At 35.9% G+C, this 14,891-nt stretch overlaps 1 protein-coding gene across 1 annotated transcript in view; it reads right to left on the bottom strand.

Moving 5' to 3' along the window:
- The window catches only part of hpse2 (heparanase 2), a 69,767-nt gene that overhangs the window by 50,634 nt on the left and 4,242 nt on the right, over window positions 1-14,891 (bottom strand). The window contains exons 2-3 of the mRNA XM_015032154.1: window positions 13,869-14,023; window positions 12,445-12,606 (exon numbers count right to left, since the gene is read on the bottom strand). Of these exons, the coding sequence (XP_014887640.1) occupies window positions 12,445-12,606; window positions 13,869-14,023 (317 nt within the window). The remainder of the gene's footprint in view (window positions 1-12,444; window positions 12,607-13,868; window positions 14,024-14,891) is intronic.

Below are 14,891 nucleotides of genomic sequence, written 5' to 3'. Positions count from 1 at the left end.
TAGGCGGTTTTACATAACAGGTGTTGGTTGGCTTAGCGGGTAAAAACTGCTAGCTCTGCCCAGCATAAACAGAGGAAAAAAAATAAATGTTAAACTTTCATTGTTTCCATTTTATCAGGGAAATATTTGTTCTTTCTTTGCTCTTTTTTTCCCCCCACTGTTGCACATTCCTCACTCTTTCCACCCCTCTATTTCTTCAAAACTGTTTGAATCTCACTTAGTTCAGCCAAGCTCTTGTTTTCTCATCTGAAGGGTTGAGAGCTGCTCTGTGAATCTGCAGCTCAGCAGGACACCATCGAGTGATAGATGGCCCCTGACAAGGTCCAACACAATCCAACCAACCATATGCTCCAGGAAGGAAAAAAAAACAACAAAACATTACATGGAATTAAAGAGGATTCATAAGTGGTGAGGATAGAAACATGCCAAACTGTTATGCAAGCAACATTTTCGGGGGTTTACAGAAGTAAAATGTTCAAGAGTTTACATCTGAACATCTGATCTTCGGTGGGTCAAAATACCGCACAGTTTATTGTGACCACTTTTGGAATTTTTGCAATGGCTGGCATTTTTTTTTTACATAAATGACTTTTATACATGGAAAGAAATTACTTAGCTCCTAATATCTGAGTTGATTTTTTTATACATAAATGTGTTAAACTACATCAAAAAAAGAAAAAGCTTTCCACCCTCCGCAAGGAGAGTAAGGTATATAAGGTCATTGCTTAGGGAACTGAGTTTCCATCATCCAACAAAATGCTAAATGAAAGAAATCAAGTGGTACAAAAAGGTCCACAAGCAACAAGAACAAACAAAGTTTATTAGTATTAACAAGATATGGATTGTAGCTGGAGTCAGTATGCACAGTCATGTTGAGAATAAGGACTACAATAGTCCCGTTCCTCCTCCACCAAGTATTGCAAATATATACTGTACAGCATGTAGAGCTACAGGCCTACATTTCAGCAAGAAAGAAATTTAATGGCCTTTTGTAATATTCACACTTTTAGAGAAACTGAATTTTGGATTTTCATTGGCTGCAACTCATAACCATCAAAAATTTATGGAATGAAAAGTTGAAAATATAGAAAAGTTTGTCTGATTAATCTGTAAACTTTTTCATTTGAATTAATTAAATAATCTAACAATATTTTAAGTCACTGTGATACATCATGAAAAGATAATTCTCTAACATAAGAAAAAAATTTGTCCTAGAGTATAGATCTGCAATTTGCCTCTGGGGCAATAGGTCAGAGGCAAATCACTTCTCCAAACAGTGGTTACAGCTTCCTAACCTCATGCTATATTTAATGCTTTTAAATATAGTAGTAATAATAAATGTAGGTCTTAACAGTTTTTCTTAATGATTGTATTGAGTTTCCACAACACAATGACACAAAATGTATCAGCAGCATATATCTTTCAGCCTATTTACCTGTCATTAGTTTGTCATTGCAAAACTTATCAACACCTTCTATAAGAAAAATAATTTATTTTTTCCTCTCTTTGCAAAAGTTTGATGTTTTTATTTATTTGAAAATCTTAAGTAATAAATGTTAGGTTTTCAATGATGACAACATATTTCTTTAGTAAATATTTATCAAAAAGTATACTTTTTTTTCTAAACATCATGTAACATTCACAGCTCCTTCTAAGCCTTCCTTAGCTCGACTGACGTCAAAAATGGCGTTTTGGACTCTAAAGGTTGCTGACCCCCTTTTCTAGAGGGTCAACAGAAATTTGCAAATCTGCTTCAATTTTGATTTGCCATGCCTGATCAGTTCTCAAATACCGCCTTTTCTCTCACTGTGAAATGGAGACGCTTTCCCAGAGGACACACATGTACACTAACGTGCACATGCAAAAATGCTCCAAACATTTGTGCGATACTAATGAGTGTGTTAAATTCCAGTGCAAGTTGTTGAGAGAAGAAACATTAGTGTAACATTCTTAAACACCAGGTCAAATCACTTCTCCAAACAGTGGTTACAGCTTCCTAGCCTCATGCTAGCTCTCCTTGTAGAACAAATTTTCGCACCATAAATACACAAAAAGAGACCTGACACACACACATGCACCCACGCAAACATGTTTGATAATCATAAATAATGGATGGGAACCTGTGAGTCAAATTAAATTAAATAAAATGTGTTTAACTGGTAATGAAGGAGGCATGTTTTCCCCTCAGAATAACAACTTCATCTGGACTTGTACCGAGCTCACATACACATACACTGTGTGTATATACGTTCCCCCATTTTTTTTTTTTTTTTTTTTTTTTTTTTTTAAAGAGGCACCGGCATTCCAGCTCCAGATCTGTCCCATTGGTGCAAGCTGCCTCAAAACAGTCAGGAACACAGTGTCATGATTTGAAATCTGACACAAAACGTATGCTTTCTGGGGTTCCCAGGGAAAATGTGGAGGTTCAATGTCATGCCAAACAATCTTAGAAGAGGAAGGGCTGCTTTCAAACATTTCCCATGCGTCAGGCTATTAAAATGACATTCGTTTGCAGGTTGCTGGCACTTGTCTCGGGCATATTGCAAACACATGGAATTACATTATATGTCCATCCATGATTTAAACACTAGGTATTCTTTGATGCAAAGAAAAACAGACACTTCTGGATCTGTGAAGGTCATGTGGAAAGAGTGAGGAGAAAAAAGGAAAACAGGCGATACAGCAATCAAGAGTTTGTCACGCTGAGACTACATCACTGCTGATAATTGTATCCTGACAGGTACGGAAAGGAGGAAGAAATAGCATGTTAGAAATTTATTCAAACAAACATAAAACAGAAGGTCATGTAATTTTATATGTAGTCATGTTCTGAAAGAGCCCCTTTGTCTGAAGATACTACTCGGCGTTACACTGAAAAAGGCCTCCATGTGTGAAACTCTAGTATTGCACTGCAGGGCTTCATTCTGAAGCCAAACTTTGTCGCTGTGTACATGAATGTAAGTAATCTAATCAGCCAAGTTATTTAAAGCATGGTTGCGATTACAGATACACCTAAAACTAATGTGACTTTTAACACAACTCTGCAATTAAGCTGCACATAGGGGGTTAAATAGATGTTTTTAATAAACCTAGTCAGAAATATATGATACATACAGGGTGTTTTCACACATAAGGAGCACTTCCGTTCCATTAACCTTTTCCAGGAATCATGGTAAGTTTTTTTTTTTTTTTTTTTTTTGCATTTGCTCAGCACTTAACAAAGAAAACATCAGTCACTAGGGCAGAAATGTACTTCCAAAAAACATCTACGGTTGACTGTATGTACCCTATCATTCACCAGGAACATTAAAATAGACATTTGTGTAGTGAGAGCAGTCAGATTTACTTATTTTCTAGGCCTGCAATTCAGTTTCATCAGTTTAAACTCATTTACAGCTCATATTTGCTGTTGCCTGCAGCGGTAGTAGAGTTTAATTAAGTGATGTCCATTTGCAGTTGCGGTGAGAAAGGAAGTAAATAATTGATTCAAAAATAATTAATTGGGGTATTAAGTTGTTTATGCTCTGAGGCACAAACAAAGACATACACAGCCCCTGTGAATCATTGACAGATTTTCAAGTAACAAGAAGATGCTGCTGCTGAATGTGTGTGGTAAATCCTTCTTTGGGTCATGTCTGTCAGGCTTTTGTTAAATACCTCTTAAAATGGCAAACTTTCTTTGAAGTGATTATAATTCAGTTTAACGTCGTAAACACATAGAAGTTTAATCCCAACTTCTCCTTTCTTCTTGTTTTCCCTCTGTGAGAGAACACAGAAGTTTGCAATAATGAAATTCATTTAAAATTTACTACAGCTGCAGCTTTACACAGACTTACGGTTACTTTATTTCCATTCTAAATTATGGTCCCTGTATTATAATGAAGGAGTAAAGTTTACTGCTAAAGTTAGCAAAATCTCAACCTGTCAAATTGGTATCAAAACAGAGAAAGGGAAGCTAATGTTAGCCTAGCAAATGGCAAACTCATTCCTACGCAAGTTTTTGTAGTCATATATATTTGGGTCAAGCAGTTTTTACTTTAGAGTTGTAGTTCTCAAAGTTGGGTTCGAGAACCCACTTAGGGTCACAAATGTGTACTTCCTCCATCTCGAGATTCACTTCAGAAATTAACCTAAATACTAAAGCAAAATGACAATAGAGAGGACATGCATTTGATAAATAATTGTAAAAGATAAGAAATAAAATGATAATCAAATCTTGAAAATAAGTAAAAAGAAAGTATTGGTCTGTATGCAGACCGTCGATGCCATTTGTGTTCTTATTGGACCACTTTTCAGTGAAAGTACCTGCATGCTCAATCAAGAGTTGTGGTCCTAAGTGTCTTGCATTTTATTTTGTGGGTCAGAAGCATGAAAGCTTGGGAACCACAGCTTTAGGGGAATCATTGTTGGAACATTAGAGCTGCTCTGTGAAATGATGTTACCCCTTTGCTGGTTACCAGCTCGCTGTCTGGAACATCTGATTTCAATCATTCTATTTATTTGATAATGCTCCAAAGATTAATGTTTCTGTATAACAACAATGCATTTGTGACACGCCTCAGTTGCTAGCTAAACAGCACAGCAGAACTCCAGCTTATCTTCTTCAAATACTAAACAAAGGGGATTGCAGTAAAAACCTACGCACAATCTTTAATGTTCCTCATGCCGCCACGGTCTGTCAATATTCCACATTAGGAGCTCAAAACCAACAATGTTCTTATAGACAACAAGAAATCAGAGAAGATCATTCTCATTTGTCTGCCAACACACAGAAAGATACTTTGTGTGCCATTATGGTGTAAAACTTGGGAGAAAGTCGCTTAAATCTGTGTTAAGCAATAACCTGGAGATACAACAGGCGCTACAGAAGCTGCAAGCAAAAAAAAAAAAAAAACCCTCAATCTGTCCAAATTCTCACCTTGTGTTTGCATAATCACAAAGTCATTTTTAAATAGAGAAAGACGCCAAAGAACCATTTCAGACCTTAAAAAGAGTTTCTAACAGGGACAACAGAAAAGGGAGAAAGGAGTCACATAGCAGAACTAATAGGAAAGACAGAGCGTGTTTCTCTCAGCTGAAAGAAAATATGTTTCGTTTTGAAGTGAGTACAAACAGAAAGCTGTAACTAGAAGCAATCTGTGGACGGCTGTGCCAGTTTGTTTGATGAAAACATTTTCAAGCCCTTCACAGATGTTTAGTGAATTTGCTCCTATGTGGATGCTTCTAATGTTTGTCTTTACAGATTTTCCACCTTCTTCTTTCCTGTATATTCTTTCTGGTGCCTGGTACTTTTTGTCAGGGAAAGAACTTCACTCCAATGCTCTTTGTTGCTACGTTACAGAAGGAATTGCTTTTTCTGACATATTTTTGCTTCAAACGTATTAATCTCATTGTTGTAGAGTAGCATAAGTAAGATCATTATCTACCCAACAAACAATATTTGAATGTCTATGAACAGGTGTCATGTATCGGACAAGTATATCACGGTTTTAAGAAGTTACGGTTTAAAAAAAAACACAAAAGTTTTACAACGCAGTTTCTTAAATTAGATGCCAAAGAAAGAGTGGCAGCAGTTTTCATCTGCCTGTATTGAGCTTTGAGTAGCACTGCCGCTTATATTAAGCTTATATTATTCATTCGGGGGAAGGCTATGTCAGGAGCGCCAATTGTTAGTGGTTAATCCAAAACATAATCAACAGATTATGCCTACGCTGTATTGATGTTAAGTCAAGCACAAAGGGCTGAACTTTTCACATGTTGAGAGCATTTTTGCAGATGCATCCTTTACTACAAAGGAGCAAGTGTACACTAAAGTATTGCTATGCTGTTGCATTTTAAGCAACACAATATTTATTTTCATAATATAACAAGAAATTTGATTATTTGTTTATTTTTATCATTGCATAAAAAGACTGAAATGAAGAATCTGTCGAATGTGTAAATTTTTTGTATGATTAATTGTCAAAATAATCAATAAAGAAAATACTATTGATTGATAGCTAAAATGATCCTTAGTTGCAGCCCTGGTTTATTTGAACTAAATGCTTCAATGATCAAAACCCAAATATTTTAAAAATAGCATTACTGATGCTAATTTTATCCTGTGAACAGGTTACTGGGGCATGTGGAAAATACTTTGGAAATGTCCGAAAGACCACTGAACCACTTCCTCTGGAAAGAAATGGTATCCAGAGGTTAGATGTGCAAAGACTCCAAAGATACAAAGGATATAAGTGCTGCACCTCTGTGTCATCTCAAGCAGAGAGGGCTCGGGCATTGGTGTCTAATTTAGTCCTAGCTGGGTTTACAAGATGTAAACTTCCCTGTCACATGACACTGCTCGTATGAGATCAGCCTAAAGAATAGAGAGGAAAGGGAGGCTAAAGGACGTCAGGCTTAAGGCAACATATTTAGTGCCGAATTTTACTTTCATTTTGAGAGACCTATTTTCAAAATGACCAAAAAGCAACCTGGTGACATGGTTACCTTTGTAAAATACTATTTATTAAAAGTGACACGTTTCTCTGTAATAGTTAGCCACTGATAACATTCATCTGTGATCTGGGAACTGAAAACTCCCTTACTCTCATATGCACAACATCCATTTTAAGCTGTGGAATAAGAGGTCAGGGAAGGAAGGCTTTTGGGTTTTGTCATATTTAAAGAAAACCTCTTCTGATCGTTTGCTCTACAAATATTTACACAGACAAGACCGAAATTATAATTCAAAGCACAATCCAGGCAAATAAATGAATAAATAAATTAATTAAATGGGTGTCTTAGCATCTAACTTCATAAGCAAAACAAATTTGAGGTGGAAAATCAAACAAGATTTCTCAAAGACCAGTTTTGATCATTTTTGTAATGTAGTCATGTAATAACAAAATGTGTGAGTGTGTTCCCACGTGTAAATTAAGCATTTCTCAGTTTAACTTTTACATCTATCTCCCATTCATCCTGTAGGACTTGAAAATCTGTGACAAGGACAGGAAGTTAATCTTTAATGAGAATATTCACCTTTCTGGCAGGTCTCTTTGCTCACTTCTTGATATGTTACATGCTCAGGCTGTCTGTGATGAAATATTATTTACAGATTTATCCACATTATTTTAATCACGTTTTGATCTGCAGAGTATTCTTATTGTTAATTTGGGGTTTCTATTCATGATCATTTCGCAGTTAAGAAAGTTTTAGGAGTAAGAAACTGAGTTTAATCTTCTGGCTATCAGGGAAACATTTTTCAGCGTTCTGGCTAAAACACAACCCCAGGACGCTTGTTTTAGAGCTACACAGATGAGCCAGAGATCTTGATGAAATTCAGGGGATTTATTTTCCTTCAGAGCTTTTCATTGTTCATTGAAGCCAAAAGGATTTGTTTTATCCTCATTAGTCTGCCAGAGTTGTTTCCAGATTGTGTTGGGTTTCTAGTTTGATTTAAGACTTAAAAACCTCAGACTTTTGTGATGAATATGCTGGATAGGTTTTCCTACGTCGACTTTGTTTATTTATCTTTTATGTGCTCTGTCATTTGTAGAACAAGCACAACAGCAGTCCAGAGAAAGCTAATTTAGGATCCACCAGTTTTCCAATGAATCTGTACAAAAAAGATTTTCCTTTTTAAAAAATATTGTTTTAAAAATTGTACACAACCAATTTAGTTGAATCAATTTCTTTAATTACATTATAAACCCAAGAAACAGTTTTACACTTTGTCAGTCGCACTAAGCCTCATGTTGCACTTATTTATCAATTATTCCAACTTTCTGTCTGCCAGAGTGAAACATAATGGCAGAGAGAAACTTAAAGAGCTACTATATTTTCAAAACATGTGAATTAAATTATGAAAGTTGAATATTTTCCTATGTGCTTTCTGCACACAACCCGTATTTTCATATTCAGTTTCGCATCTCCTCCTTTGAAATGTTTTCGTTCCACTTCCTTAATAACTTAATCTAGGATAGGGTTACAATGACAAACTTAAAAAAAAATCTTCACTGTTATTTTTCCCTTTATTAGTGACGTCTTTCTGTATGGTGAATGTTTACATAATATATCAGCTTTTACCTATTCTGAAAGAAAGGCAGTTTTTTTTCCAGACTGAACATTGTACACAAATCTAAAAGACTATAGGTTTATTCTATAACTTGCACAGTGATATACTTTGTCATTTTAAAACAAACTGCATACAACTTCTGTTTATTCCCTGAATCTATACCAACCACAATGATCTTAAGATCTGAAACTGAATCTTAGACCTAGTTCTTAACACTGAGTTACTCTCTAAATCTAAACAGCAGTGATAGGAAAGAAATAAGTACACGTTTGGTTGTGCTGACAAAAATAACAGATGGAAGGTAAGTAATGCAGAATCAATTAAAAACTAAAAAAATAAATTAAAAAAATGAAGGAACTAATTGAAAGGAGGGACGTGTTTAAGCAGAAAGACGTAAAAAGATGCTGACCGTGACCTTGTCTGAGGTTAAGGTAATTTTGAACTCAATTCCCCTGCTGAACGTGTGTGTGTGCACGTTGACTCATAGTGGCCCCATTACTGATGACTCTAACAAGCTGAGGTCAGAGGGCAGACAGTGGTGAGTGAAAAAGGATGGAGCGAGACTGTTAAAGGTCCTTTAAGCACCACCTGCCTTCATGCATACACATACACACACACACGCACACACACACACACACATGTGCACTTAAAATCTTGACTAATTGATACCAGACCATTTTCAAAAACATCCCTAGTGCCTCCGGACCCCTGCTTCTTCCCGAACCAAAGAGATGACAAGCCTTCACGCAGATTCCAGTTTACATAACATGCTTTCAATTCAGCTCGGAATAATGGTGAGGTGATTACTCAAGCATGTGCAAACTTTTAATACTTTTTCAGTGTCATCGCCGCCTCATCTGCTGACCGAATTAACAATATATGTTACATTCCACCAGAGACATTTCGCACCATGAAAGGAAAACAGCAGCTGCACCATTACAGACATCATTTAACTTGTTCTCCATTCCTCTGACTAGCGTTTCCTGGCAATGCTGAACTTAAAAGGCAAGGAAATTTCAAAACCACAAATGAAATCTTCACTTTGGTAAATAGAATAATTTTGGCTTCGCCTTATTTTCCCCGGTTACACCAAGCAGCCTTACCATAGCCATGGCAGCAACTCAAAAGCAGCATGACGCACATTTCGATCTCTCATCATCACCCCATACCTCCTAATTTGAACCATCGATGCGAGTGTTTAGCATTAGGAATACAAAATCCTCCATCGGGTCTGAATACATCGGTAATACATGTCAAAAAAACGTCAAAGCACATGGAGAAAATAACATTTAGCTAGGATTCATTTCGGCCATAATTTATACTGTAACAATATTTCCAAATTATATTTCATCCATCAACCCCCCCAACTCTCCTCGCCCAAAATGAGTAAAGACAGTTTTATTACTTGCTTTTCAGTCTTAGGCTTTAAACTAATTACTGAACCCATGATGAGCTTCAAAGAAGTATGCATATTTTAATAATCCACAAATTATTTATGTTTTTGTTCTTTAATATCACTGAGACAACTTGGTTTCCACCCAGCTATGGACATGTTAGTTAAGTTATTGATATTCAGAGAATGACAAAGTGAGAGCAACATAAAGACAAGGAACTATATAGACTTCATCCCGTTCCTTTTGGAACTGAATAAGTTCTTATTTTATGTATTATTATTATTATTATTATTATTATTATTATTATTATTATTATTATTATTATTATTATTATTATTATTATTATTTCTTTTTAGGACATTTTTGCATGCAGCTAACATTTGTTAGCCTTGAATGCAAGTCTGTGGAAGGAGCTAAAGATTATGGTTAGGGCTAGGAGGTCTTTCAATCACAAAGATGTGGAACTCATCACCAAAGATAAATTGTAAAAATACCAGTGGAAGGGTTAGGGTTAGAGAGCGAGTCAAATTCTATGTAATGTCAATACAGTGACAATATTTCTATCAAAATAAACAGGGAAGATATGTATGAAAAAGATGATACTCTCTAGCGTTTTTACAAGCAAATAAAAAAATCACAGATAAATTGCAATGATTTTTTTAATTAGAAATTCTTTATTTAAGAAATGAGAAATATTTGAGGTTAGGAGGGCATTATGCTAAAAGAGCTTCATGGGAATATTAGCAAGAACTTGTTTTTCGGCTTGCCTGATAAACTGAAATGATGCTTTTGAGTGAACAGACAATTGTTAAACTACTTCAGACATGAAGTTGTGTATTATTATTCTGGCTATCTTGCTGAGTAAGCAGATTATCGGCTACGGTGGCAGCAGGTTAAGGAAACTTCAAATGCTGGTGACAAGGCAAAAGGAGAAACTATAACTTTAAAAAAAAATGCTGTAGGTTTTTTGATTGCATCCAACACAAGATGAAGGAATTCCAGATTGTGTAACCAATTCATGCATAAAATCACAATTTGTTTCATTCCTTTAAAAAAGTGCATCAGAGTATATTCTATTAGGTCAAGCATTTAGAGACTAAGAATGCTAGGAGTTTTTCATGACTACCCAAAGTTAAGAAACTGTCCAAAGTATAAATAAAACATGAATGTATTTTTTTTATTTTTGTCAATACTTCTATAATCAAAACAAAGTTGATGTCACCCAGATCTATTTGATCATTGTAACATGATTTTTATTTATTTATTTATTTATTTATTTATTTATTTATTTATTTATTTATTTATTTATTTATTTATTTTGTTAATTTTAATAGCTTTAATTGTCTGTAACTTCAGGGCCACATGTGGTTTTCCAGGCACTCTGGGGTGGCTCTTTAAAACGCCCAGCTAAAAAAATGTCAAAGAATGTAGTACTATTTTAGTGGTTCAGTTATGCAATATGTGCAAAGGGTTTCCGCAACAGAATGTCAGAAATGGTACAAGTAATATAGTTGTTCACTCTAGAGTCGGCAATATTTATAAACTGCTAGGCGAGCTTTTTTTGAAAGCTTTTGCAGCTCTATGCAAACATTATTTAGCAAGAATAAGGGCAAAAACTGATAACCTGCACTAAAGAAACTAACCAGACCAACTGCCGTGGCTTTAAAGAAGATCACATGTACATTGTCACTGCTAGCGCAATGTCTCTTGATAAAAATATTTAATTTTCAAAAAGTATAAAACAACTGAAATTGCTGGGAACAATAAGTCTCAAGGTAGGTAGTGACAGAATTAAAGACCAGAATATCAAAGTTCGCCTCAACAGATTAGTAACACTAAAGAATAAAAGCACTACAGTTTCACTCTTGAGCTAAACTTGTGAAAGGACTTCTCTTTAAATCAGGTCTGAATTCTTACTGTATTTGCCTATTTTGATTAATACTACCTGGCCATATTTTCTTTGGTGCACTTGAGACTATTTAAAAACACACATCTGATCTATGTTGCTAATATCTCCCATTATCATTTTTGCAGCAACACACAGAAGGTCATTTTGCCCCAGAACAGCAGAACCATCAGAGTGCATGACAAATACAGCGCAGGCGAACTGATGCGAGGCCACCGGTTCTGCACTTGTACTGACCAAAAATGTGTCTCACAACTTGCTTCACTTGAGGTTGAGTTAGAAGGTTTGTTTTCTGTAATTCATCAATTCCTTTTTAAAACACATGGCCAAATATTTCATATGGCGCTGGATCCGTGGCAAAGTGGGGTTTTGCAGAAAGGATTTTGGCTTTAATACAGAGCTAAATTAATGTATTCTCTAACACACAGTTGCCAGTCATTTCCAAAGTTCAAAATTATTTTTCTACGGCTCTTTGGCTTTAGGGACTCAATCTCAGGGTGGATTTCTGTTTTGAAATAAAAATCCTGCCTAAACAAAACAAAACAAAACAAAAAAATCTCCCACCCATGACTGTTCAAGATGGTAGGGAGGATAAGAAGCAAAAGTGCAACAGAGAAGACAACTTTAGCATACCAGTCTGATTTTTATTCAGCTGCATAGTATTAAATACTTATCAATCAGTGAAAGGTCCACATAGCCTACACAAAAACTGCCTAAAAGAGTAAAGACTACAAATAAATACTTATAACTACAAATCATATTCTATAGTTCCCTGCTGGAATGTGTCTAAATCACATTAAATGGTATGCAGCCCACCCAAAATCAGAGCTCTCACAATTTCTTCAGCAGACTGCGTTAAGTGTTACAAGTGACTATGTCAATGCACTGTATACAAGCCTCTGCTACAGCACCTCAACCGTCCCCACATTCCTGTTTCAGAAATTGCATTTTTCATTCTAAAAGCTGAGGGTTTACTCTTGCATACCTTAGACACAGTGTGAGTGCTAAAGCATGACCCACAGAATCCAGGAGATGTTGGCATAAGAGTAGGTGTATAAAACGCAGGGGAGTTTGTGTGTTTGATCTCCTACCTGTTATTGTAATGTTGCTGTAGATGTTGGACAGCTGCTCTTTCAGTAGGACGAGCTGAGTGCTGGCAGCCTTCTCTCTCTGCAGCTCCAGCATGATGTCAGGATGGTGGGCGAGTTTGCAGCCTTTCTGTTTGTCCAGTGCAATGTCACTTCGAACTATATCTGCCACACACACACACACACACGCACACACACACACACACACACACACACACACACACACATACACACACACACACACACACACACGTACAAAAAAAAAACATAATGAAGACTTATGTGCTCTTTTTCTGTTGAGTTTTTGTTTGTGCTAAAATTTAAATGTTAGCATTGTGTAAAGATTTACTTAGTTAGCTTAATTCCTTTGTAAACGCATCATTTGGTGATACTGTTCAAGAGTTACAAATGCTGTAGAATAGTGATTCCCAAATATTTCTGCTTCTGACCCACAGAAACTCGTGATCCAAACTTTTGCTCGTTCAAGAATACAAACGTTGCTAATAAAGCTGCACCCCTATGTGGAAAGTTGATATTAAAATCTTGAATTGTTATAAAAACCACCTTACAACAATTTTCAAGCTGTATTCAGTAAGCCAGAGGAATTTACAAATGTATGTACCCAGTAAAACACCACAGGTCACTTTTAGTGCAATTTAAAGCAATGAAACTCTATGGAAGCACATCTCTAGCAGAGCTTTAATTGTATTATTGCTGCTGATATAATTATGTTTTTTAAAGGGCAGCTATAATGGATTTTAGCAATTATTTCCAACTTCAAAATGAGAAGCAAAACACAAAATTCTTTAAAAAAAACCATGGCACACTTTATATTTACGTATCGTTTTTGTCACAAAACAAAGCAATAATAGGGTATTTACGATATTTTTAAGTCCTTTTTGTGATTCATAACCCAGAACTAAGTCCCGACCGTAGCTTTGGAAACTAGCTCCAAAATATCCAATGTAATTTTCAAAGCTAATAGACGCAGTTTTAAAACTTACAATACGTCGCCCGCACAATGTAGGTATTTCATTTTCTCACATAAAATTAGATTTATGCTTGGCTCACAGGAGCTCGTTCAGACTGTTGCACTAGCATTAATTTAATCAAGGAGTGAGCGTGAATGGGAATAAATCCATCCATCACGGTCTAGTTTTTTATTTTCTTTTTTCCTCTTTTATATTTGATTGAAGTGACGTGTCTCAGCTAAACTGGCACCTAGTTATATGAAGCTATATTTACTATAAATGCCAGGTCAGCCATCAGTGGGGGTAAAGTAAATATTATGCTGTTTGTTCTTAAATGTATTTTTGCCAGAACAAAGTGTGTGAGACAAGACACAAGAGACGGCGACGCCATATCTTTTTTCTGCCACAAACATAACGTCAGACTAAGGCGAAAAGAGAAACGCCGCGTCTAATTACCGTCCTCGTAATTCTTCAAGTAGTAGTCTGGACCAGGGCCCCTGAACTTGGCAAGATTCTTCTGGTTGTTGAACTGCAGGAAGTCGGTTCGTTTTCCACCGAAGCGCAGAAAGGCAGGAGACAGGCCGCGCGCCAGGGTCACGAGCCGCCTGGAGCTACGGAGACACGAGAGAAAAACAAAAAGGATTATTTTTTTTAAAAAAAAAAAAGAAAAGAAAGAAAGAAAAACTTACTGGAGAAGAAATTTGTCACAAGTTCCGGTACAGTTTTTAATTACGGCAAAATAGAGAAGCAAAAACATTTCAGCATGGTCATTTTTTTTATCATTTTCTTGTCCAACAAAACAAAGACATAAAAAATTAAACAGGCGTGGGAAAAAAAAAAAAATCTTTATGACTTTGATGGCAACTTTACGTCACCGTAGGCCTTTTGCATTGTGTGCCACAAAATGTTTTAACTATTTCTTGTAGACTAATAAGTAGACGATGACATCTTCTTCCATATGCAATTCAAGTTACTTAGCGACGCAGGTAAAGGATTGAAAACTTGAGGCAGGAAGGACAGAAACACGCAGAGGACAAATCTAAGATTAGACCTACCATGTTTTATTCTTCTTTATACTGGTTTTGTTTTAAAGCAGAGACTAACCCATTGACTTTAATAAAATTCAAGAACAGTTTCGAGGGGGAAACGGCGGGTGCAGCAAAAGTAATAACGTTTATTTATTGCACGGAATTGTAAGATATATGTATATACTACTTAATCATAAACCACTTCTGCCTAAAGGTTTTACTCAATTTAGTTTCCACAATAGGGACAACAGCTGTAAGCGTGATCGTGTGAAATGATAGACTAATATACAAATTATGCTGCGAATATTTGAAGCCAGCAACTCAAAATAATAAAAGAAAACGCCTTACTCATTTTTCTCACAAGGTTAAAGGGAGCAAATTTCACAAAACTGACTTCCTCATTATAGAATAAAGTCTTTATAAAAGTTAATGTTAGCAGTTAACTATATAT

Source organism: Poecilia latipinna, unplaced genomic scaffold (genome assembly GCF_001443285.1).
Source record: "Poecilia latipinna isolate Pla-1442-1.1 unplaced genomic scaffold, P_latipinna-1.0 Scaffold232, whole genome shotgun sequence".
In the NCBI taxonomy this organism is placed as follows: domain Eukaryota; kingdom Metazoa; phylum Chordata; class Actinopteri; order Cyprinodontiformes; family Poeciliidae; genus Poecilia; species Poecilia latipinna.
Note: the sequence above shows the minus strand (reverse complement) of the source record. Positions and strands in the feature narration are given on the sequence as shown.